Source organism: Dipodomys ordii, unplaced genomic scaffold (assembly GCF_000151885.1).
Source record: "Dipodomys ordii isolate 6190 unplaced genomic scaffold, Dord_2.0 Scaffold82, whole genome shotgun sequence".
NCBI classification, from domain to species: Eukaryota; Metazoa; Chordata; class Mammalia; order Rodentia; family Heteromyidae; genus Dipodomys; species Dipodomys ordii.
Genome location: NW_012267298.1, coordinates 505,992 through 532,612, shown reverse-complemented (window position 1 = coordinate 532,612; position 26,621 = coordinate 505,992). Strand labels below are relative to the sequence as shown.

At 43.0% G+C, this 26,621-nt stretch overlaps 1 protein-coding gene across 3 annotated transcripts in view; it reads right to left on the bottom strand.

Moving 5' to 3' along the window:
• Window positions 1–401: 401 nt before the first annotated feature.
• The window catches only part of Nsmce2 (non-SMC element 2, MMS21 homolog (S. cerevisiae)), a 206,763-nt gene continuing 180,543 nt past the window's right edge, over window positions 402–26,621 (bottom strand). For 2 of the 3 annotated variants that reach the window (XM_013025217.1, XM_013025220.1), the window contains 3 exons: window positions 7,913–8,010; window positions 7,410–7,516; window positions 402–696 (listed from right to left, as the gene is read on the bottom strand). In XM_013025217.1, the coding sequence (XP_012880671.1) occupies window positions 510–696; window positions 7,410–7,516; window positions 7,913–8,010 (392 nt within the window). In that variant the 3' untranslated portion in view covers window positions 402–509. Of the gene's footprint in view, window positions 752–7,409; window positions 7,517–7,912; window positions 8,011–26,621 lie in introns of all 3 variants that reach the window. The other variant, XM_013025219.1, reaches the window with a different exon arrangement.

The window sequence follows — 26,621 nt, the reverse complement described above, 5'->3', positions numbered from 1 at the left end:
GGAGCAGGATGTAGTTGCTTCAGATGATACTCTGTCCTGCAATCAGTGCGAGTGCTGCAATCAGGCTTCCATTATGGCCATCATTTATTGTTGCCCAGAGAAATATGTTTCTGGAACATTCTACACCATTCACAAAGACATGACAAATGAAAGCATCTAAATATTTACAAGTCTCAATTATCAGAGACTAAACTTATTTTACTTCAAAACTGAATGCTGTCATTTACTGTTCTTATAGAAAATGCTTTGTAGTTGGGGTGTGTCTCTCATATCATTCCAAATATCACCTGAAAGACATTCTTCAGTTAAAACAGCAGTAAGTTCAAGAAACAGGACACTCTTTGCCTTTTGGAACCATTAACTTATGCATAGTGGGATACACAGACAGGACACACTATAGGTAATCAATGTTTTATTTAAAATTATCGAACATTTAAAAAACTGTGTAATGTGCTTGCATTTGTATTGTGTCACTTAAAAAAAGTGCTTTCGATCACACTTCACAACCATCAAGTTTCACCCAAACGAAGTATGCTGTGCAGCTGGGCCTTCAAGGCCTGGCACACATCCCTCTCACAGATGGCTAGGGTCAGAGGTAGGCTGCTGGCTGCCCTGGGGGCTGCTGGCTTTGCTCTACACGGGCTGACGACATCTTTTCTTATTATGACCTTCAATTGCTCTTCGCAGTGCTTCATCCTGGATGAGATCGGACATTCTTATGTCAGTGTGGCTACAGCCGATTTTGGGGCAACTGTGAGGAAGAAGAAAACCACACCAGCCTGCTTAGTCACAGTGAGCCTTGAAACAAAGTGCTTGAGGATGTACTAGAAACAGTGACATCCCGCTCACTTATTTATTCACCGAGTATCTACTCACGTGGCCTTGCCCAGGGGCTGGGGATTCAAGCAATGCTCAAGCATTACTTACTTTCTGGGCTTCTTTTAAAAACTGGGAAAGACAAGCAGTCTCTAAGTAGCCCCTTAAAACGGCTCTAAGTTTGGTTGCCTAAAGCGCTGCATTAGGACAAATCAAGGTCAAGGGCGGGGAGAGAGCCCGGAAGTGGGCATCTGCTCTCCAGCAGAGGTGAGAAGCCAGGTGGGGACAGTGGGGACAGGCCTGCGAGTGGGCTGGGCTGAGGCAGCAAAAGGGATGCAATGCATGTGGCTGAGGAGATCAGGAGAGAGGGCGAGTGCTTCGGGCGAGGCCAGGGGATGAGGAGGGCTCTGGGTTTTATTTTAAACATATGACGGAGACACTGGAGCTGCTGAGATAGGGAAAGGATGTGGCTTGGTTTACATCTGGACAAGTTTACTCAGGTTGCTTAACTAAGAACACAGGGGTGAGCTGCGTGTGTGTGTGCGTGTGTGTGTGCGTGTGTGTGTGCGTGTGTGTGTGCGTGTGTGTGTGTCTTGCCTGCCTGGGTGGCAGCAGTGCCCACTCACGTGAGGATGAAGCACATGTCGGGAGTGAGGAGAGGAGACACTTCATTGTGCTGGCTGGTGGTGGGATCAGGAACGCTGCCTGACCCAGGGCCCTCTGCATGGCCATCAGGCCTCCCAGTAGACTCAGTGAGAGGGCCCGCTGGGGACTTGCCTGAGGGCTTGTGGCTGAAGAAATCAAGAGTGTGACTCACTTAGAAAGGGGGAGATTCCAGCCAGATGGTTAGACGCAGCCTCCTCTGAAGGCAGTGGGTTGGATGAAGTTACATGACTTATCACCATGAACTAGATTTGGGTAAAGTTGAGCAAAGTCCTCCCAGTTTTTTGGAGTCAAGCTGATCCTAAGTCTGGATTCACCTACCCGTTAGCCGAGACCATTGGTGACTCATGCTATGTATCTGCGCCTCTGTTCCTTGGATGTGAAAGGGAGCATCTCTATCTCACAGGATGACAGACAACAAGCACCTACAATGCTCATTCTCTCCACTGTCTCCTTGACCATCATTTGTTCCTTGTTCATCATTCTAAATGTCCTGGTGTAGATGTATCTTGCAGATATCCAATATACATGTATCCATGCACACATCACTGATCCTCCAGCGTGACTGGCCCTGTGCTAGATCTAAATGTGGCTACAGACAACGTTCCCTGCAACATTGAGCTGAGTTCTGCGGTCTGAGGCAGCTTCCGAAAAGCACAGGAATAGCTACATACAACAAATGCCAGAGAAGGAAGTTGCTCCTGGGAACTCTAATTGGCCGAGTCCTAGGAACCTCCAACCATGAAACATGACACAGAAAGCTGTTCTTGGCTTTGATCTCTGGATCAAAGAGTCTTTATATTAGATGGGCACTTGTCAATGTAATGAATGATGTTCTAGTTAACAATAATTCATTCTGAAATGACAAATTGTGCTCTGTAAGTTAGGCACATGTGTTAGGTGATAATAGGAAAGAGGCCTAGATAGACATTATTTGAATGATTTGGCTGGGCATCAGGGTAAATCTTGATGGAAGTTTTATACTAGTTAAAAAAAATCTGTATTTTCTGCCCTAGCCTGTCTCTCTGTACTCTGAAGTCTTGAGGTGAATCATTTCTCTAAGTATGAAAGTAAGCAGCTGAGATTATGGAGAATACACAGGTACTTTCAAGACATTAGAAAAAGCAACCTTCACCCTTTGGATTTCGTGACTGGAAATGCAGCTCCCAGCAGGCTGTTGGAGGAGTGTGCCACTCCACCAACCCCCCAACCTCCCCTGCTGTCTGCCAGCTCCTCTCCCGACTCCACCTCCAGCAGCCAGACAGTGAATAAGCCATGGACAGAGAAGTGGGGAGCGAGTGGGGAGGACTTCCTGATGACATCAGTGGCTTTAGTCAGTAATCGAGGGTGTTCTGAGAACGGCTGATGGAATAGCTGAGCAGCAGCCCACCTTCATGTGGATGGGATGGAGCCCTGGGAGATCTGTGCTGGACAAAGAGGTCTGAGCGCACACAGGGGACAGACAGACAGACTGCGGAGAGTGGCATGAATCAAATAGTCCTCCCAAGGGAGCTGGATGGCCCCATGAGTGAAAAAGACCTAGGCTCACAGCCCCTGGCTGCTGACTTTCTGTGCAAGTGACTTAAATCTCTGTGGTCTTAGTTTATTCCCCCTTCAAACAGAGATGCACAGGGCCAAGGGTCAAGGAGTACATTCTAGGCTCGACTGCATACCAGATGCCACCCTGGGCCACGGCTGCTGACTCCACGAGGTGCCAACAACACTGCACCTAGCATGAATGAGGTTCTGGGAAGACTTCCTGGAAGGGAGGCAGGCGCAGGAGCTAGGGTGGGGCCTTGTTCTCACCCCTCCCAGCATAAAGGATAAGGAAGGGCATGGGACTGAATCCAGGCGCTCTGCCCTGTAGAAACAACACTCCATCAGCATTAGGCCTAATCCCCACGACATCCCAGTGAGCCAGTCCGCTGTGGTAACACCCAGACCTCAGCTCTGGCAGCATCGGTGGGTAGGACTCAGACCCACGGGTCTCCAAGGAGAGGCTGGTCCTGAGCCAGGAGTCTGGTCCAGATCACCGCCAGGGCAATGCATTCCACAGTGACATGGGGCAAGCACAAGAGTGTCAGCAGAACAATCGATGCCAGGCCTTGGGAGTCCCATGGGGCAGAGGGGAGCCTCGCTCTCTGTCTCACCTCAAGACTATATGATTCTGAGTCTTGTAAGCTCTTGGGTCTGGAACCGGAGAATTCCAAGGTGCACCCCTGAGTTCTATGGCGTAACTTCCTACATCCTCCAAGACCACTGTCATGTGTGGCTAGGCAGTAGCAACTCTCAATGTCAGCCTTCATGACCCTATGTGTTTTGTTGTTCCTCCACGGCCCAGCAATGTGCTGCTTCAGACCCAGGAAGGAATTCTTCCATCGCTTCCACTTTACAGGTGAAGAAACAGGTTGGGACGCTCCGTGGCGTGTGGTTAAGTGCATTCTGCCGTGGAGCCACACATTGCTGTTTGGCTTAGTTTTGCCTTATATGCTCTGAAATACGACTGTTAAAACACAGTTCCTGTTCACCAACAAAAAAGCAAAACAAATGACTGTGGTAAAATTGGGAATATCTCATGAATATGAAATCACCAGGCAGCTTTATTTATAAGATAATAAATAGTCTTATGATTAAGAGCTCTATTTTAGGGAATTATTCTCACTACCACAGTTAGGTATGGGCAAAGTCTCAGCAAGATTGTTCAGCTCAAGCCAGTGAAGAGGCACTTCTCTGGGCTAAAGCATGTTCGAGAAAGTTTACCCAGTGCCCAGTAACACAATGTAACTGTGACTCTACTCTAACAACATATAATTGGGACAGTCTAGAAGGAAGACAGGAGCTTTCTGGAAATGCATGTGTCACGGACATTTTCAAACAAAGAGAAGCCAACCCTGCTTATCACGGGTGCATAGATCATGGAAATGACACCACCCGTGCTGAATCAGAAACCTTTGGAGCAAATTGTGAGCAAGATATGGATTCTAATCTGCTACCCCTGCCCTGCCGTCTGTGCTTGGGCCCATGGCCCTGCCAGCCTCCCCCGCCCTGTTCCCATGAGTGCTCACTGGCGCCTCCTGCCTCCTGGCTGTGGTTTAGACTGCCTTCCTGGGTCTCCCTCCGGCTGACACTGACATGGTGAACACAAGGCCACTTTGGGGCTGACCTCAGGCTCTGAGTCAGGTGCCGGGGAAGCAGAACACATCTTGGGCCAGACCTAAGTCTTGTCCTGCTGGCTCTCCACTGGTGAGTGCACCTCTCCAGAGGTGTGGCTCTTATGGCAACAAGCTGGCCTGACTCAGAGCTCTAACACCCACAACCTCACAAGCAGCATCGCCTGACAGCTCAGAATCTCCTACACTGTCTGGCACAGTTAATGGTTGTATTGCTGAGACCTCAGAATTAGCATGAGCTGAAAATCCTTTCTAAACTCATTCCTCTCATCACTGCACCTTCATAAGTGCTCATTCTCTAGATCGTAATCTACAGTAACACATTCTAATCAAACTTTTCACCTTGGTCACTTTCATGGCTTTGGAGTAACTTCCTAAATTCTAATATGGCTCACTTAGCCCCCCACCCATTAGCAATTCCAGGTCTCTAATACTGGGAAGGATGATGAATGGTGGTAGGGTCACACTTGAAGACGATGAGGATGGCATAATGGTTCCTGAATCTTACCCCGTGCCAGGTACTTCCCCTATCTTACATGTACCATGTCCACATTTCACAGATACCTCTGAGGCAGTTACAGCAACCACCATTACCAGGTGGAAACTAATAAAAGTCCAGTGTTCAATGCCCTCCACACCACTTCGCTGTCTTTCCTGTCTCAGTGTCTCTTCATTATCCCTCATACCCAGAAATCAGAGCTGTACCTGCTACCTACCAAGTGGCCTGATAGGGAGATGCCCTGGGCTAGGAGACTCCCTCACTACCTTCTGCAATCTATTCATTTTTGAAATGAAAACACTAGGTACTCTGAAAACCTCTACATTTCTTCCACTTACACTCTGTAGCTATTACTAGTCTGAGAATTTGCAAAGTGTCAGACACTCAAGTTATAGAGAAGTATGACAGAAAAAATGACAAGGGTTACTCAAGTTTTCTAAATGACAAGTGTTCTTCAAGTGCCTGGAAATAGCATGTATAATTCAAAAAAGGCAAAGGGCATTAGAAAGTCAAAGAGTGGAGTGGAGCAGAGCCATCTAAATGTGATGGGAGACTCAGCTCTCTCTAGGCCTGTAGGAGGGCCTCTGCCCTTCCCAACTCCTCCTCTAGGAGAATACTGCACACTTTATGAAGAAAGCGCTGCCAAAACCAATCACTTAGGAACAGTTCTTAGTAACTATATGGGCATTTCTGGCTTGTCAGAGAAGGGCAAAGGAAAAAAATGAATGGAAGGGAAAGGCTGGAGAAAAATATGCTCACAGGGGAGAATGTTAGATTCACTAGAGAAATATGGCATTTCAACTACATAGTGGAAATGCAAAACATAAAAATGTACTCATAGTCTATGCTTGCCAACCATTAGACTGCAGATCCATTATTCTTCTAGAATACATACCGTGTATTACTTGACTGAAGGACCATCCAGATAGCTGCAGTTTCCAAAGCCCTATCTCTAAGCCCACACCTACCAGAGGCGGGGTGGGGAATTCCAGCTTTAGGTCAGGACCAGCAAATTTCTGGGTGAAGCAGCAGCAAACTCACATCAAAAGGATTGTTATCTATCAGAGGCCCAAGAGAGCGGGTCACACCTGCCATTCCATTCCTGAGACAAGTCTGGGATAAGAGCTCAGAAGGTGCCAAAGCCAGCAAAAGTCAGAATCGCGGTAATGATAGGCAGTCATGGGCCTCTGGTTGTGGGGGAAGGGAAGGGAAAGGACTGGAAGGGAAGGGAAGATTCCAGGAAACCTCCAATTCAAAAAATATTCTCATTGCTCAGTATCCATCATATTACTTAAAGCTTTGGGAAGTTATTGAAATAATTTAAAAATAGGAGAACTGAGCCATGCCCTAGTAATCCTGTAATCCTAGCTACTCAGGACTGAGCTCTAAGGATCAGAGTTCAAAGTCAGCTGGAGCAGAAAAGTCCAGGAGATTCTTATCTCCAATTAACCACCAAAAATGCTGGAAGTGGAGGTGTGGTTCAAGTCTCGAGTACCAGCCTAGACCAGCTAGGGGCAGTGCCCATGCCTAGAGCTTCAAGCCCCAATACTGGTAACAAAAACAAAACAAACAAAAAACAACTTTCTTTGACAATTAAATCTTAACTACCAAGACCGTAGGGTAAAAGCTCTTAGGAACATTTATCATACTTTGAAAAACAAATTACTGGTCTTGCAGGAAGGAAGCAAAATCAAAACAAAACTATCCAGAACAGATCTTTTGGTAAGCCTATCTGAAGAGGAGAAAAAACATCTTTATATCACGGTTCTTATTATATTCCTCAGACTATTCTTTTTTTTCTTCTTTTAAATTTTTTTAATTTTTAGTAAGTTTTTTTTATTGTGAAAATACTGTACAGAGGGGTTACAATGACATAAGCAAGGTAATAAGTATATTGCTTATTGTTGCCTCCTCCTTTGTTTTTCCTCTACCAACCCTGCCCTCCCATCTCCACAACTACACTCCCCTGCTCCTCAGACTATTCTTTTAATAGCACAAATTTATAAAAATCCTGTTACCTAAGGACTAAAATTCACCCCCCACCTTTCTTTCCTGTTTGAAAGGTGTGGCAGAGTGCCTTTTACCTCTTCCTGAAAACATGGCTCCCCTCCCCCACCCCTCCTCACTGCTATTTGTCCAGAAAGCCCGCTTCCTCCTTCACAGCGCTGGAGCAGGGGCCTGAGCAGCGTCGCCCCCGCTGCACACAGCACCTGACAGAGGCCAGCCAGGAGCCTCCACTGTCTCCCATTCCCCCACCTTACCAGGCCTTCTTCTTCCGCTTGTGCTTGGATTCAATCATGCGAACAATGGCTTCCTCTTCATAGGTGTGGCCACACACTTTATTTTTCACTGGTTTCTTCATTTCCAACTGTAATCAAGACATTAAACTTTCAGGAATGGTAACTATCAACTTCCAGTGGTGTTACGCCCCCCCCCACCCCAATCCAGTGCCAAGCTACGTTTAACTTCCTATTCCCACGGTTTTACACTGGAGGCAGGAGATAAGGAAATGCAAGGCTACAGTGGTGCTTAATGTTACTTGGCCTGTGTGCTTGGACGTTATTATTCTCAGATCCTTAAGGATATGACTGAGTGAAAGCTCTTTCCATCCCCAAACCTCCCACCTTCCCTTTCCAACCCTCATCCATGTTCTTCTCACTCTCCCTGGAGCCAAAGGTAAAATCAAATCAAAAAGCAAGCAGGAAGCTTTTTGCCGGGTGAGGTAGTCTCATTTTCTTTCAGGGGAACATGGAGAAAGTAGTACCTGGGTAATGGGGCAGATGAAGTTAATCTGGCTCTGGGTCACAATCATATCTTCATCAACTCCTGGTCCCTCTGTCTCTCGGTCTGCTTGTTGACCATCTATGGGAGAAGGGGAGAGGGTGAGCTCCATGGTCCACCGCCAAAGACAGGAAGGAAACGGACAGTTTTTGGGGTCTGTCTATTTGGTGTTAGCCCCAGTGCTAGGCACTTGGTTGTTTTTTAAGAGAACCCTGTATGATACCTAATTCTGCTGAGTTTAGATAAGGAACTGAAGTTCAGGGCATTACCAGGCCCACCTCGAGGCCCCGGACTAGGAAGGCACCCTGGTTTCAAGTCTCTATAGCTCAGATGCAAAGAGAAGGAGACGAAGAATGTGGCTCTTGGCTCAAGGAAACAATCAGTAGATGGTATTTACTACTGGAGAGTGTAGAGGTTCTCAAACTTTTGGGATGCAGGTTTGTATTCTTAGATAGAAAAAGGACCTCAATGAGCGTTTTTTCAGACAGGGTTTCAATAGGTAGCTCAGGCTGACTCTCAATCAATCAATCAATCAAATTCACTATGTAGTCCAGGCTGTCCTGAATTTGAAATCATCCTACAGTATCCTCCCGAGTGCTGGGATTACAAGAGTGGACTGCCCACCCAGTTTCAAACATTTCTTTAATGTGGGTAATACTTATCAATATTTATCATATTGGACATTATGACTGATGAATTTTTAAATGTATTTATTCTTTATTAATTTATTAAAATCAGCAGGAACAATCTTAACACAGTAACATAAATAACAATGAAAAGTTAAAAATCTGTTTTTCACTAAAATGGGGAGAAGCATGGCACTATTTTCTGTTTTTTTTTATAAATAGCGTTCAAGTTTGACTTAGTAGAAGGCAGCTGGATTTTACTATCTGTGCTTGTGACTCATCTGTCATAATACCACAAGCCAGGGGGACTCTGGAGACATTTGCTCATTTCAAGAATGAGTGAAAAGGCAAATGATGTCATACCACTACTCTGAAAACAGTAACTCTGACCTGAAGGACACCCTGAGGGGCTCTTAAAAAACCTAGATGTCCCTGGCCCACATTCTGAGGAAGTGTAGCCCCGAGTGGTAGCGATGGCTTTAAAACTGCACTGCCTGCTCCTGAAATCCTTCCTTTTTCCATTTCATCACACTGGTCCCTTCCCCAGGGAACAACAGATGACAGATGACTTTGTTTCTGGAGAAGCAACACAGGTTGAGCATACCTAATGTGAAAAACACACCATATGACATCACAAGTGGAAAATTTCACTGTGAAACTGTCTCATATCTTCAGGCTATGTGTAGAAAGGGTACATAGAACCTAAAGTAATAATCTGCTTGAACATGGGTCCTAGCTTCAAGACATCTCATTGTGTCCGGGCAAACACTTCTGTTCCCAAGCATTCTGGATATGAGATATTCAACTCTCATCTGTCACTTGTTGGCGGTGCATTCTTTCCTCCTCCTCCTTTCCCTGTTCCTTTCCCTCTTCTATTCCTTCTTTCATTTTGGAAGAACAATATAGATTTAAAATGAAGTTGGGCTGGACAGCTGAGAGAAACTCAAAGAGATAACTGAACCAAGTAAGCTTAGAACTTTCCAAGAAGGTGGGCAGTGCCCCTGCCACTTTGGGGCCACTCTTGTCTTCCTAATCTGTTGCAGTTGCTGCCACTGGTTCATGGGTGTGTGTTCATGGAGGGGTTACTTTCTATAATGCTGTACCCAGATTCTAAGAACCTGGTGAAAGATTAGCAGTTCTTAACAACTGTTTCACTGTGTATGGAAACTTTATATTTCATTAAGCTATTAAATGCCTATCTTTTCTACAGTAAAAGCATTTTTCAAATAAAAAATTGTTTTCCTAGTAACATGCGACAGGGAAATCCTTCCCCTGAGTCTGGGTCTCGGACTTTTACAATCTTTCAGTTCCATAGAGCAGAATTTGTGCCTCCAGCTAGACCAGATGGAGTCTCTTCCTGGAAAGGTACTCCTGGGGGCAGGGCAGGGCCATGCAGCTCTTGTTCAGTTATCCAGTGAACTAGGGGCTGGAAGCCAGGGATCCTGCTTCCAGTTAGTTACTCTGGATTTTGTAGTGACTGATTAATGCTGTCCATATGCCAGCATGCTGACCCCAAGGCAGCCCCCATTCCTTGAGAAAGGTGAGAAGGAGGGCCCTAGGGCTCACTGCCTTATGGTGCAATGCCTGAGGCCTTCCACCTTTTCAGGTCTATGAAAATAGCCAAGACCTTGGAAACCATGTTTAGAATAAGCATCCCTAATCCAAAGGTTTGAAACCTGAAACTTTTTATTTTTATTTATTTTATTTTATTTTTTTGTCGGTCGTGGGGCTTGAACTCTGGGCCTGGGCGCTGTCCTTCAGCTCTTCAGCTCAAGGCAAGCACTCTACCACTTGAGCTACAGCACCACTTCCGGTTTTCTGGTGGTTTATCGGAGATAGGAGTCTCACAGTCTTTCCTGCCCGGGCTGGCTTTGAACCGCGATCCTCAGATCTCAGCCTCCTGAGTAGCTAGGATTACAGGCGTGAGCCACCAGCGCCCTGCTGAAACCTGAAACTTTTTGAGCGGCCACATGAATTGCCATGAAAGTTTCAGATTTTGGATTGGTATTTCAGATAGCCAGATAAGGGATTCTTAATTATTAAAGCATACTCAAATTTTCCAAGATCTGAAATGTGAAACACTTCTAGTCCCAAGTATTTCAGATAAGGAATATTCAATCCTTTATTCAAACAAGACGATTAGGGGCTGGGAAGGTGGCTCAGTGAGCGCTTGCCTTGCATGCTTGAGGCCCTGGGTTTGAGTCCTCAGCACCCATAAGCAAAAAAAAAAAAGCCAGAAGTGGCGCTGTGGCTCAAGTGGTAGAGCGCTAGCCTTGAGCTGAAGAGCTGAGGGCTAGCCTTGAGCTGAAGAGCTGAGGGGCAGCGCCCAGGCTCAGAGTTCAGGCCCACGACCGGACCCAAAATAAAAACAAAACAAAACAAGACGATTATTAATTGAAATGAATAAATGTCAGAGATCTACAGAATGTAATACTTAGATTAATTTCCTTAATTGTTGATTTGGTAATTAAAATATTTCCTTTGAAGTTAGAATGACCTTGTGACTTTAAATGAGCATCATTATTCCACAATACTGTGAAATTCGGGAAATTATGTAATCACTTAATCACAATTAAAAAAAAAAAAGAACCTCCAGGAAGGTAGGGAGGGAAGGGATCGTAGGGGGAAAACAATGGAGGGGGTAACAATGCTCAATAGGAAGTGTACTCATTACCTTACTCATGTAACTGTAACCCTCTGTATAGTATCTTTACAATAAAAAAGGCATTAATGCCATAAAAGAGATTAATCATATCAAGCAGTTAATACAAAAAAATAATAAAATATTTCCTTTGATATCAATATACTAGCTGGATTTATCTCTTGATGAAACTTCCTAAGTATGAAGCTGGGTGCTAGTGGCATACACCTATAATCTTAGCTACTCAGGAGGCTGAGATCTGAGAATCGAGATTCAAACCCAGCTCCATGACACTCTTATCTCCAATTAATTACCAAGAGCTGAAAATGAACTTGTGGTTCAACGTGGTAGAGCACTAGTTTTGAGCATAAAAGTTCAAGGATATGGTTCAGGCCTTGACTTCAAGCTCCAGAACCAGCAAAAATAAAATAAAATAAAAATCCCAAGTATGCTAATTTCAGATAAACTAATAGCCAATTCTAAATTAAAGCAGATACTCGTGGTCAGCCTATTTCCAAAGGAAAGTTGTAGAAATACTTTCAAAAATGTTTTCAGCAGTAAAATTGTATTTAACATAGAAGGTGACATATTTTAGCCTGTTTGCGGTGATGTGGGCTGGGTCTCTGTGAATAGAGCTCACATCTATGAAGGAGTTTCATGTTTCTCAGGACTTGTGGTTGGCGTTTACAGTATAAGAGTCAGAGACCTAAAAGAGTTCTTTTATCAATCCAATGGCCCGGGAAAGTTGGATAGGTGAGGCAAAAAGCTAAGAGCGGGCCAGGAGCCATGCTGTCTTTAGGATTCCCTTTTCAAAGCCCCCTCCTGTGGACAGCTTCCTCCTGTTTCTGATTGTATATTTGGTAGTCAAAATAAAAAGCAGCTCTTTGTCAATTTCTGAAGTGGTTTATTCTGAACTGATGGCAGATTCCTGACTATAAATATTACACTGTGGAATTCATCAGAATATATGTCAGATGCATAATAGAGTTCAGCATATATGAAAGACTGTGGGCTTGTTGGTTATTTTCTATTTTTAAATTTCAAAAGGTAGAGGAAGCAAGAAAGCAAAATGCAAATGCACTGCCAACCACTAGGGAAGGCTGAGTGAGGAACTTGAAACTGCAGAGCTCATGAGAGAAGAAGGTATATAAGTGAGACAGGGGAGAATACCAACAATGAGTAATAGCCCACAGACCCAGCATCTAAAAAGAGAAAGAGTTCAATAGCTACGCTTCTCTAGGGACAACATTGCCTCAGCTCAAGTCTGTATTTATAGAAAGTGATATTTATGTTGGGATTCTACAGTGTGCTAACAAAAGGTCACATCTGGCAATAAATATCATGTATGGGGATTTATTTGACTTAAAACCAAAACTGTGATAAGCTTGGTAAAAAGGAATGCTGGAGAGAGGAATTGTAGGTTATCTCCAGTCACTAAAGTTTCAAGACTGAGGCTATCTCTTCTAGGTTTTTCATTTATACCTGAGAAAACAGAGATCCAAAGAAACTAAGCTTTTTTCAAAGTCAGGCCAAGTGTTAATACATTGCTCTGTGTTCTTGGACTAAAATCAGTGTGGTTCTGAGAGTCTCTCTATCAAATCGTTATCTCAATGTTAATAACTATTTTACTGAAGGTTATACAGCAGCTCCTGGGCTAAGCACTTAATATGTATTATTTCATTCAGCTTCACAGAACCCTCAAGAACAACTATGTTGTTACTCCCATTGTACAGACAAGAAAACTTAAGACCTGTAATATTTCTAAGGCAAATATAAAAACTAGCCTTATAATAAAAAACTAGATTAAATTACTTTAATCTTTATTAAACCAATCACAAGAATTTTCTGCTAAGTAGATAAATAAGTAAACTCGTCATCTCCCCACCTACAATTATTATACTGAGCCAGTTGAAGATTGAAAATGTATTTTTAAAAATCAGGTCTAGCCATGTGCTGGTGGCTGATGTCTGTAATCCTAGCTACTTAGGAGGCTAGGATTGGTGGTTCGAAGCCAGCCTAGGCAAAGAAGTTTGTGAGACTCTTACTTCCAGTTAATCAGCAGAAAGTTGGAAGTGGAGGTGTGGCTCAAATGGCAGAATACCAGCTTTGAGAGAAAAGTCAAAGCAAGAGTGCATGGTACTGAGTTCAAGTTCCAGTACTAGCTTACACACACATAAAATTGGGTCTTTTACATTGTATTAAGTATCAGAAATAATCTAGAGATGATTTAAAGTATACAGAGGGATTTATGTGGGTTAGATACAAAGATTCTGCCATTGTTTGAAAGGGATTGATCATCCATAGTGTTCAGTATCTGTAAGAGTCCTGGAGTCAAGTCCCATAGCTAGAGGGAGAATACACACATGTAAGGTGCGTTGTTAGAAGCACATGCCAGCCAATAACTTCTGACCAGTGGGCAGGTTGCAGATCCACACCTTGCATCCAGATGCCTGGCCAAAGGCCCAAACACTATGCTGAGGAGGAAAGCCTGGACAAAGATGAGCATTTATATCGCAGATGTGAGGAATATGGTGTAAGTTAGGTGACTTGTAGATAACTTTTTCTTGATGTCAGAAAATGAACACAGAAAGAAGATGAAATCATGAAGATGTCTGAAGTGTTACTTCCAAAGTCAACAATAAGCTCCAGTGATGTTCAGCCATAGAGGACAGTGCTGGCATTTATTGGGATCTGAGACATGGGTTTGTGGTTAGAGGATTTTTGACTGTGATGAGCCAAACAGCTTTGTCTTTGGCCTTCCTCATCTCAGTCACTACCTAACCTACTTGATTTAGAGTTGAAACCTTTGGCCGATCACCATGCTGAATCCTGTAATCCTAGCAACTTGGGTGGCAGAGATTGGGGAATCATGGATGAGGCCGTCCTGGAAAGCATAAGAAGCAGAATCACAGACCAGGTTGGAGCTGGGGCATAAAGTGAGACCCTGTCTTGAAAAGAGCCAGTGGAAAAAGGGGCTGGAGATAGCGCACAAATGGTATGATAGAGTACCTGCCTAGAAAGTGTTCTGCCAAAAACCCAAACCAAAACAACGAAAACAACCAAGAAATTTGGGATCATTCTTGACTCTCCCTTTCCCTCATTCCTCAAATCCAATTCTGGTTCAAAACCATTCGAAACCATTTTCCCAACCTAGTACCTTCTCTTGCTCTCTACTACACAAACATGACCACTTCCTGTCTGGATATCTGCATACCCTCTTGCTTCTACAAGGGTCACAACTGTATAGCGCTGCTCCTTTACCCGAGTCCCCACCATTCTGTCACGCTGGCCTTGGTACCATTTCTGGAACATGCCAAGTTCCTTCCTGTCTTTGGGCCTTCACACTAATCTGCCTTGAGTGATCTTCCTGCTCCTCCCTCCTTGTCATTTTAAAATGTCATTTTAAATGTCATCTCTTTGGATAGTGCTTTCTGCTGTCCAAGCTGAAGAAGCCACACAAACTTTCCCTATTGCTCCATCAGGGCTTTCTGCACAGCACTTATCTGTAAGGGTGGCTTTCTTCTGTCGGCCAGCCTTCTTCCTTCTCTTCTTCCCTTGTCTCTTCCAAGAGAGCAAGGTGCTTGGGATCTTGCTTAGTGATGTTTCTTAGTGTAAAATAGCCTTGGTAGGTAGTAAATGTTCAATAAGGAAGGAATTAACCTATCTTTCAAAAGATTATGCTTAGTGTATTTAACAGACGTGGCAACAGGAACACTTTCGCTCAATGACTGTAAGTTGCAGTCAAACAACAGAGAGAACTTTTCACTGTAGCTCGGGGTGCAGTCTTGGACCCTGAATTACATGTCAAAGGCAGGAAGTAAATGTAAGTTTTACAATTACAGTAGGCCGTGTGGTAATTACAAAGGAGAACCCAGACATGGTCTTGTGGTCAGAGAATACATTTGGTTCTGGCCACACACAGCCCTAGCATTAGTCACTAGTCTGTCTTCAGGCATCCCAAATTTGGCTACTAGTTAGGCTGTTTTATGCCAGCTGGGAATAAAAGTTGATCGCTCTGTGCTTTTCCAATTAAGCCTGAATATCTTTCTAAAAGCACTTTTGTCTTCAAAGTGGTAGCATATGAAGAAAATACTACACAAATATTTGCTGCCTGATGGAAATGCTTATTACACTGCCCAGATTATTTTACTTGCACTATTCTGGGACCACATATTTGGAAAGGCTAAACTGGTGCCGAGAAGGTTTGGGGGCCACCTGAGTATGTGAAAGCATACCAATTCATGTGTGAAGCTATACAGTGTGGTGACAAGCGTCCAAGTTGGAGCCAGCTCCTGGCTTGTTTGTCCTGCCAGGAACCTACAGCTGGGCTGTCAGTGCTCTACCTATGGACTTCCTAGATTAGTCTAGTATGGCTGGAATGAGTGTGTGTGTGTGTTCCTTCCTTTTCTTTCTTTTTTTGGTGCTGGTACTGAGACTTGAACTCAGAGCCTTGTGCTCTCCCTTGGCTTTTTTGTTCAAAGTGGGTACTCTACTAATTGAGCCACATGGAGTTGTCTGCCTGGACTGGCTATGAACTGTGATTCTCAGATCTCAGTCTCTGAGAAGACAGGATTACAAGCGTGAGCTACCAGTACCCTGCTATACTTTAGTGTCTTTCTGAGAATGGTGGTGTGTTCTAAGTGCCAGCTGCTTGGTTGGGCCAAGCTGCCATTTCCTTTCAGGATGGAAGAGGCCTTGTTTCCCAATATTCCTTGGCACCAGCAGATTCTCTGCAAAGTGTAAAGATTTTGTAGAGTTGAGATTCAGGTCATGTTCAGATAGAACTATACAGCTTAGAATATCCTAGATGCCTACAACCATCTTAAGATGGCAAAACTCAACAAACATAATTTTTGACAAAAACATTCAGTGACTAGAGACTGAGTTAATACAAGCAATGAGAATGATGTCCAAAATACAGGAAGCATCCAATAAAAGTTGTTTATTTAGTACCTATGTTTATTTAGGATAATCAATGTTATAAACTTCTGTGATTAGAAAGTGTTGCTGCTATTCCTACTACTACTGTGTGCCAGACATTGCCCTTATATTGTCAAAAAAAAAATAACAATCATCACCCTCAGAGCTCAGTCACATAGGATAGAAACAAAGTTACCCCATAAGAGCTACACATATTTGAGAAAGAAGGTCCCAGGAGAGAACAGAGGAGATAATATGTTATTTGGCTAATAAGAATGACCATTCAACCTGAATTTTCTGATACAATGGTGATTTCTTAAATGTGAACATTTCATTGATCACCATCTTGAATCAACATGCTGATCAATGTTCTTCTTTTTCCTTTTCTATTCCTAGCTATAATTTTTCATTGTTTCATGGTCTCAGTTCAAAGTACTTGGGAGAAGCAATCTCTGTCTGATCGAATTACCTCGCTTCCCCTGCCACACCAGGCAATGCCCTTTCTCTGAAATCTCATGACACCTGCCTTTCTAGGTCATATTCTTGAAAATTTCTCCTTCAAACTATTTTGTGTGATTAAGACCCTGAAGGCTCATTGCATTCAGACAAGCACCACATATTCACTTACTGATTTCCTCGTCTATGCCACACATGAAACACCAAACGCCAGACCTGGGTAGAAAGAGACCAGAGATCAAGTCTGACCCAAATACTTCACTCCCAGTGCAAAGAGTGACAGATAACGTCTATGTTGTGCACAAACTGCACACAGCAGTATCTCTGGAGGTGAGGTGAGGTGAGAAATCCGGGTGAACCTCCTGGAAAGGTGATGACAAAGCCAGGCTCTCCAAGGAGGTATGATAAGAAGAGGAGGCAAGGACATTAAGCAGTGAGAATTACAGTCAGGAACATAGGAACTAGAAATAGCCTGCTTGGATCTGCCTGGCTCAGTTACTTTATTAAATAGTTCTTGTAGACAAGTCCTTGCCTCTTTCTTCTCAGCTATAAAATGGAACTCGTTATGGTGCTCACTTCATAAGGTTGTATGAGGATTAAATAAGCTAACAGGAAAAGTTCCACTTGCCTGGAAAATAGCAAGTGATCTAAATTTTGCTCTTATGGCCAGTAGTATTAATTTACTTAAGTTTCCAGAGAGCCAATGTGTAGTGAGCACTTACCATATATATATGCTAAGTGAAATAACAGCAATGAACATGGGCTGACCTGGGTTTCTTTGCAGGATGAGCCCTTCCATGCTCCAGGCAACTGAGAGGCCTCAATTAGCCCAGTGTACCAGTGTCTGTACACTGACACAGCACTCTCAACATCTTCAATTTGCTGTCTGCTTTCCCTTCCTGGATCTTTCGACATACTCCTCCAAAGATCTTGAAAGTAAACTGAATGAAGAGTTTCACATCATTTCCTCCAAACAAGCTGACATCTTAATTAGATGTGCCCTTATGTATTATCATTTACTTGTTAATTTATCTATTGTTAGCTTAGACATGTTCTTTGTCCTCAGATGACATCACATACTGATGTTCCTCTCTCTGTTAAATACTGTCAAATATGAGGGCTTGGAAATAATCAAAACCCAGTGCATTTGACTGGTAGGAAAAAAGATTACTCAGTTGAGATCTGGTCATTCAATATCCATTTCAAGACAATAAATACTAAAAATATCTCCAAACCTGGTTCTTGCATGAAGTATCTTCTTAAGAGAGTATGTTTAGCATCTGTATCTAGGTTATCAAGCAAAAGCGGCAAACCTAATGCACACATTCAGTTTGTTTTGGGCAATTAACTGGAAAAAATATGTAACAGGCAAAGTCGGACTGAGAGGGTAGAGCTACAACTCTCAATTATTTTGATTTATGATCAAGTTTGGAGCGATCAACCATTAGGAGATAAGAAATACTATTTGCGCTCATCTTCTTATGTTAGAGTGTGGAATGGAGTAGTATGTGCACTTACTCCAGTACCCTGCACATCCTCTGTCTTTACACTATGTGCCTCTATCTCCTCTTCATTCTCACTGCTGGGCTCATCTCAAGCCCACAGCATTTACTATTGAGATTATTACAAACATTCTTTATTTATCTCTCCATCTCTGTCTCCTCAATTGATTCTTTCTAGTCTAGCTGGTTAATCTTTCTAAAGCCTCGGTGTCTGACATGATGACAAGACTATTAGGTCGCCCTGAGAATCTACCTCCTATGATTACCACCCATAGATTATCATGGATACAGGTCCCGTATCTATCCCCAAATGACAATGGTTTGCTCAAATTTACCATGCTGTCTTGTGCCTGTTCCAACTTTCCTCGAGCAGCCCCTGACAGCCTTCCAGACTCAATGCAAGTGCTCCCTCAGTGATATCCAGAGCCAAGGTTCATCCTCTCCAGCCTCCAGAGAACCTTTGACCACTGCTCTCCTGACCCATGGGGCTGGGCGCTCCTTAGGGGTGGGAATTCTTTCTCATTCATCTTTCTGTTCTCAGTGAGCCAGGCAAACGCAGGAACTCAAACTCTTTTGAATGACTGAACATCCGGCTGCTGAAGCAAGAGGATGTTTTAAACACTGTTATATATAAACTGTCCATAATAAGAGGTAAGCAGTGAAGATGATTTTTCTCCCTTTAGTCCTGGGGATTGAACCAGGGCCCCAAACCCACAAGGCAAGTGCTCGCCCACCGATCTATACCTTCAGTCTCAGACTGAGAATTCAGTTCAATCATAGTATCTCCACGTGTGAACTCTGTTATTAAAAGCAGTCTCTAAGATAGAAAAAGGTTTGTAACATGAAGTGGAAAGGAGGAAATCAAAACTGTACATGTAGTAACTTTAAAAAGTTGAAAGAAAATATGACAAAATATTGCATTCTACCATGGCCAGGTGACATAATACTGTGCATGTGACCTGGTAGTGGAGAATCAAGGGCAATTCCTAAGGCCTTTGGAGAATTACTTAGCTTGGGCTTTTTGTATCTAGTATACTACTTACTGAAACCAAGTAACATTTATGAGGTGAGGGAGGATTGATGTAATAGGGATGGACTTGTTTATTCCATTTGTCAAACTGAAACAAAATGATGAAATAAAGCCCAGAGACCATTTTTTTAAAGGAACTTTAAAGACTGAAAGTTGCTCAACGTTAAAACTGCAACGTTTTAGTTTTGGGTAGGACAAGGGACTATCTCATCATGGGAAAACAGAGCATCTTCCAGATTTGCTAACCCAACAGTAGTTGTAATACTTCAAACCTCTCTGCTCACCTACAAGGTAATAATAAACTGCAAGTCATCTTACATCCTATCTCCTCTTCTATCTCTTCTAATTTTGGTGTTCTTGACAAAACATGTTGGCAGAGAATGTGAGATCCGAATAACAGAATAAAGTGAGTCCTAAGAGCACAATTTGTTCTATAGATCTTTTCAAAGTAAATGATAAGCACTGATCCTCACAAGAGGAAAGCTAAAGGCACTGCAGATGTCTCTCTTGGAGGAAGGTACTATGAGGTACTTGGTGAGCACAGGTGGTGGCAGGGTGGTCACACCTGTCAATCCCCAGCGCTGTCCTGATACCGTCATGAGGGCAAAGGCTACCTCCCAGATGCCAGGTATTTACCCTATAGGTTCTACTCAGCACCCTAATTATAAAATGCTATAGATTCTCCTACTACTCACCAAACATGCCTACTTCTCTCTTTTACATGTATTTGATAAAGAGTTTCAAGACTGACCTTTTTGACTCATTTATAAATTCTTCTTTATGGTGGTATAATGCAGTCCCCACAGTATATTCAATATGGAAGAAATTAAAGAAGGTCAAAGCTTGAGGGTCCAGATCTGTTGAGGCTTAACAGTCCTGTCAACAACAGTGTCAGTGAAGCCACCCAAAATGTAGCTTAGCTCACAGCCTAGCCAAGGGGTGGAAGCCAATTGGGGCGGGGCTTCCTGCACTAATGAATCCATAGACTCTCTGGTGTGCATGGACATCTGTTTTGAGTTTGCAGGGTTCTGTCTGAAGTTAGCCTAACAGAAAACATACTCCCCTGAAAGAAAAAAATCCTGCTGACTGGAAAGAAGAACTAAGAGTATGAGAGAGAAAGAAGGAGGGAGGGAATGAGAAACAGGGGAAAAAAGAGAGAAGAAAGGAAACGAGAGGGAGGAAATGAGGGAGAGAGGAAAAGAAGGAGGGAGGGATAGAAGAAGAGAAGGAGGGAGGAGAGGGATGGATAAGGGAAATCTTTAATATCTCAAGGAAAGACCTAATGTTGAAATGCCCAAGACCTAAGTCTTTGTCCCTAAGCCTTCCTTCCTCTGCCCCACCCTCTCTGCTTCCCCCATTCTTTAAAACCTTCTTCACAAGCAAAGGAAGACACGTGATTTTCAAATCAGGATCAACTCAGGACACAGCTCTTGTGAATGTGTACAATAGATCTGAGTCATTTGTTCATTTTGTAAACATGAAGAAATCGCACTTTTAAAACTTCCTTCTTCCTTCATGACATTCACGGCACCCCACAATGTGCTTAGCATGGAACAGTCATTCTTTTCCTTACCCATTCCCATGGGTAGGAGGGAGGGATTTTTGTGCTTAGTAAGAGCTCATACACACCAGGTAGGTGGGTGATGGAGTTGGAAATAGAAGGGCAGTGCACACAGACTTTGGGGATGGAGTTGGAAATAGAAGGGCAGTGCACACAGACTTTGGGGAACTGACTTTGGGCAGTAGCCCTGGAGTCAGACCTGTACATCCTTCAGATGACCTGCCTACCCCTTTTCCCAATAACCTGTAAGCTTCGCGAGCACAGAGACGTTCATCAAGTCACTCCTCTCTAGATGCACTTGCCTGCACACAGCAGGGTTCAGTGCTAATACAGGGACTCCAATCTTAAGGAGATATTGGGTGGCATCAGGTTAGGTCTGTTCACTCTAGTTCTTCTACAGAAAAAGGGAGCCACATTTATACAGGATGGACTTCAGGAGGGCAGGCAGAGTCTATGTCTAGGTACCACTTGGCCTGCAGGTTACTGCTCCTCATTCTCTTCTGCCTTATGAGACTATTCTGCAGATGAAATGAATTGCTTTATGCTCATTTGTGATGGCAAAATGATATGGGGAGGGCTCTGGAAACAGTTTGTGCAAGGCAAAGCAGGTGACCTGTTGATCTTTTCATTCCAAAGCCTGCCAGTCTGAGGCCTAGCTCTGTAGCGCACAGGCTGCTGGAAGTCCTGGGCCCCCATAGACAGTATCACTGGAGCAAAAGAACCTGCTGGTAAGGTAAGTGAGGACACAGCAAAGGAAGTAGCCAGGTGCCAGTGGCTCATGCCTGTAATTCTGGCTACTCAGGAAGCTGAGATCTAAAGATTGCGGTTCAAAGCAGGCCTTGGTAGGTACGTCTGTGAGACACGTCTTCAATTAACCACCAAAAAAGCTAGAAGTAGAACTGTGTCTCAAGTGGTACAGTGCCAACCTTAAGTGAAAAAGCTAAGGCTAAGCTAAGTAACCAGACCCTTAGTATCAGCATAAAAACTAAACAAACAAAGGAAGCAAGGGAAGAGGGGATGGGGAGCCCAGGCCGTGGGCTCAATCAGGATCCAGCAGTGCTGCAGTGAGCTGGCCCCAAGGGATGAGCAGATGCCTCTCCTCACCAACCATCCCCCCCACTCCCATGACAGAGGGGCAAGGCTGCATCATCACTCTCCAACTCCTCGCAACGCTTTTCCTTGGCTAAAAATACTCTTATAACACATGACAAAAAATCCATAGTGGCAACTGGCTTAGGACATTGGGTAAGCGCCTCACTCACTGGGAGACCCACTCCCCCTACCCCCAGGCCCAGTGCAGGAACAGGTAAACAGAGACTTCAAAGACAAATGAAAGAAGCATCTAAAAATAAATGAAAGGTGAACATCAAGGAGGTAGAGAAATTATGCTAGGAATATAATCAGCACACTAATTACCGGGTCATAATTAGGAGCAATGGAATAAAATTAAGAAAAGAAATATTTTAATTGTCAGGAAGAACTCTGAGGGAGAGATGAGTTTCTCATACTCTGTTCACAGACTGAAGGCCATTCATCTGAACAAAGCTGGTTCAAAATGAGCTAGCAATTATTTAAAGCGAATATATTTTTGTTACCAAAAGCAGACTAGGTTACTTGATGACACACAGAGGCCTCTTATATCTAATTTTATCATTCTGTTCTTATTCTAAACTAAATAGTAAAAAAGCTAATGATAAAAAAGCCTATGACTGTTTCATTCCAAAAATATGATTCAACTTCTAAGGAGATCAAAATGGCAAGGCTAGTACAAATAAAAAGAATGAAATGTGGTCAAATGTGCTCTCATTTGTGACAGCTTTACAGATGAGAGAGGAATACTAAAAATAGGATTTTCCTCTTATTCTTCAGAACCAATGCAGTTGCTTTATTTTTATAAATAATACAAAGATGACAACTAAAGCTAGTTAGCTACAGTTGGTAAACTCTGAAAAGCACCGTTTTTTAACTTTTAGCCTAGTTTCATGATGAATCTGGGTACCTTCTTGTCATGACTGAATAGCCAAAACTTGAAGCCCTACCTATGGTCAAGCTCTGACCTGAATTAAAAGACGTTGGAGGTTTGGTTTTCCTAAGATCAGCAGTAAAATTAATTTTCTCTTCCTTGTTTAGGAGCCCAAGATAAGATACATGCAACTTTCATGTGGTAAATGTCTGCTGACCACCTACCATTTCCTAGGCACTGAGACAAGAGACTTTGTGATCACAGCACAGCCTGCTGAGCTCTGGATCCTCAGGAAGGCATCTTAAAGTAATTCAGAGAGGGGGGCAGCGATGCTGCATGGGATGACCCCTAGAGGAAAAGGAAGTAAGGTGCACACAGCATGATTACAGGAAAAAGTAGCTGTCACCTTGATGTTTTCCCTGGAGGGCTTGGGGACTGCCACTCTGATATTATGCACATTGCCCTGTCCTATCTGGTATGATCTACTAAACATCTGAGGGACAGGCTTTACAATGTGACTTGCTATTTTCCAGGATTACTATTATTTAATTGCTCCCCCCTACACAGGAACTTATCTGCTTGCCCACCGTGCTGCATTAACAGAATACAATGTCTCTCCTGCTTGGTAAGTTCTGCGTACACAGCTCAGTAACACGAAGTCCCCCATCAGAAGCATTCATTGCCTAGTGTTAAGACAGACAATGCCACTGCATATTAGTTCCATGAGCTTCACAGGGCCTCCTGAGAATGTCCAATCAGCACAAAGGAGCTGAAGGAAGACCAGGTATGTGGGACAGGTGGCAGACCTGAATTACAGCAGCCAACTCTCCAGCGCCTCTAAAACGTATTTTTTCTGCATGTGGATTACAAATAAAAATATTTTTGACAAGATTCCCCAGGATTAGTCAGATCTGGTGATGAGATACTTTGTGCTCTCCCTGGCCTGTCTGCTCATTGGTGCCCTTCATGGCAATTGGAAATATAGGGCTAGAGCTTTAACTAGGTTGCTGGGGAATTCTTTCAAAACTTTTGTTATGAATTCAGATCCTAAGATGTCTGAAGCAACATGATGGCCTGAGTCAGTCCTTATCAAAAATACTTTCCCATAGCCTTTGTTCTCTCATCAGACATGCTGTATTTATTATTCCTGCGGTATATTTCACAGAAAATCCCACTACTGACAGTAAGTACCATGTTTTCAAAGGATACACAACCTACAGACAGACTCAAAAGTAAAGCAGAGTTGACAGGACTATGGATATTGTAATGCAAGCCTTCATCTTGTACAATGTTAACTGTGTAATTGCTAAGTTGATTTCCCTTTTCTGAATTGCTTCTACGGTTCTGATAAAATGTTCTCTGTCATTACTAATAAAAATCAGAAGTGGGCCATCCTTGATTTTTAACTCTGCTTGAGAATTTTGAAGCAATAGAGGTTTGTACAATGCTGTCAGAACAAACAGGATTCATTATTTCTAAGTAGAAAAGAAACATGGCTTTTCAAGAGAAATATGAGAGGAAAACTCAATCTAAGAGGACTTTGGGACGATCTTACAAGGAGAAATTTGTGTGTTCTGTTGTCTGACTATATGAGAGATATTCTCAACAGCTTTTTATACAAAAAGCAGTTTCTTTTTCTTTTTTCTTTTCCCAGTCAACATCTAGGGTTGAAAAACACAGTGTCTTAGAATCAGCTGTTTGCCTATTAGAAGAAAATAGCCCTTTGGTGGAAAGTCTTATAGATCTGCCACTAATCAGTGTCGTGTCCTGGGAGTTCATGGCATGTAGACCACTACTTGCGACTTTGTCTCCTCCAATCTGAAAACTAACTTGATGAGGACAGGGAGAAGGTTAGGCTCTGAACCTCAAAACTCCATTCCAGTTTTAGACTATCTTAAAAGTAAACCGATAAAAGTTTTCACAAATAACTGGTTAGTCAACACAGATGACTCCTTATACTGATCCCTAGGCAAACTCATTACTGACAGGAGTCAACCTATTTGCAAGCCAAACTTGCACAACATCCTAATTTATGTTACAGAAACAAATGGCCATTAGTAACTTGGCAAATAGAATTTGGAGTCCAAGTGATGAAAACATGTTTTACTATGACCAATATTAAGTAAATTGAGCAATAGAGGTAGTTGTCCAAGTACAGCAGGTAGGTGCAATGTGGTTATTACTAACATTTTGGAAATTGCATTCAGGAAACCTTATAATCACAGCATTATTTACAAGAGTCAGTGGACTACAGAAAAGAGCTATGTCCAGACCTGTCACATACTTAAGAGGGGGAGCAGAGTTGTAAGTCAGCAACAAGAACAGAAATGAATGTGGCTGGAATGTGCTTTCCCAGTGAGAGGAGAAAGGCTCCTCACTGTCCCATGGACACTTGATTACTTTTCAAGTGAAGTATTTGCCAATTCTTCTCTTCAGACCTCACTATTCACAAAAACCTCACTGAGGTCAACTCCAATTTCTCAAGTTGTAATTATTTTTTCAAAGACTTCTACCAAATTACTTGCAATTCACACAGACCTATAATTTCACCAATTGGTAGTCCATGTCACTCAAAAGGGCAAAAAGATCAGATGTGATGATATCGTGTGGGGACATTACTAAACACACACAGTCTAGTGAGGGGAGAGGATTCCCACAGTTCCCAGATGACTAATGTGTAATCTTTCCCATGTCAGGCAGTGAAATGCCACACAAGACAAGTGAAACCATGAATCCAACCTGTGAATTTCCTTGTGGCAAACTTCTCATTTCAGTCCTGTGGCAGTTTCACTCTTTAAGGCCACCAGGTCTTCCAATCCACTCTTGATCTTCCTCATCCTTTCACTGCTTCTGGCTTGTCTGTCCCTTTCTCTGAGTTCCAGCTGAGGCAGTGGGATAGGAGCTAGGGTCAAGGTCAACTTGGGTGACTCCTACCTCCTCCAGAAGCCTGATCTGAGGATAGTGACCACCTCTCAGAACCTTTGCTTCCCCATCTGTAAAATGGGCCAATACTTAACTGGCAGAATTGCTGTAACAACTGAATATTTATTTGAGTTTCTACCTTATTTTAGTATGTAACTGACTACTTGATGTGCTTAGCATATAACCAATGCTCCTCAGGTCTTCTCTTCCTTAGATATTAGCTGTGTTTGCACTTGCCTTCTGTTTTAATGCAGCCTGTCTCTGCCATCTTCTGCAAACCTTTATCAACGATCTATTGTTTCTATGGGGAGTAGGGTCCTTTCGGGCTTCATTTTTCCTTTTCTTCTTCTATCACAAGTGCTTTGTGATAACAGTCTCATTGGTAATTTTTTGTAATTTGTAATTTTCCTAGTTCTTATCTAGTCAATTCCTTGTAAAGTGGCTTAGTAGAGTGCCAAATGTACACAAGTGCATGAAAGATGTCTTCTGACTACTTTCTTACCTGAGTCCACTATAATCTCTTTGGATGACAAACCAATTCAACTGAACTTTCTCCTCTGGTTAAGCAATGCCTAGTCCTTAATCTTAAATATCCTCAATCATCAATGACGCTCATTGTAGATGACATCTGCTTATCACTCTTCTGTGAGCCTTCCTCTACCTTACTGGGTTATGCTAACATGTCAATAACTTGCCAAATAAGCAACCAACCTCTGGTCATTTTCTACTTGTCCTTCCTTAAGCGCAATTCAGACTACCGCCAGGGCTCCTGATGTTTACTTTCTTGCATCTTTCTGAGAAATATTACATGTCATCCTGCCATTTTGTTCCTTTGTTCAGACAAAACATAAAGTTTCCATTACTTCTTGGTCAGCTGCTCAGAACTTTCCTTCCAATATTTTTAGGAAGGCCTCAAGAAAGGAGACAACGTAGGTGTAAATACAGCCTTCCCTAGAATCTTGGCTTCTAGTAGGTTACCTGCTCACTCTCCTTGAGTGGGTACTTCCATTGGTAATGGGAAATACCCACTTGGATGGAAACACAAATGTAGGGCTGTTCTGAGGAAAAAGC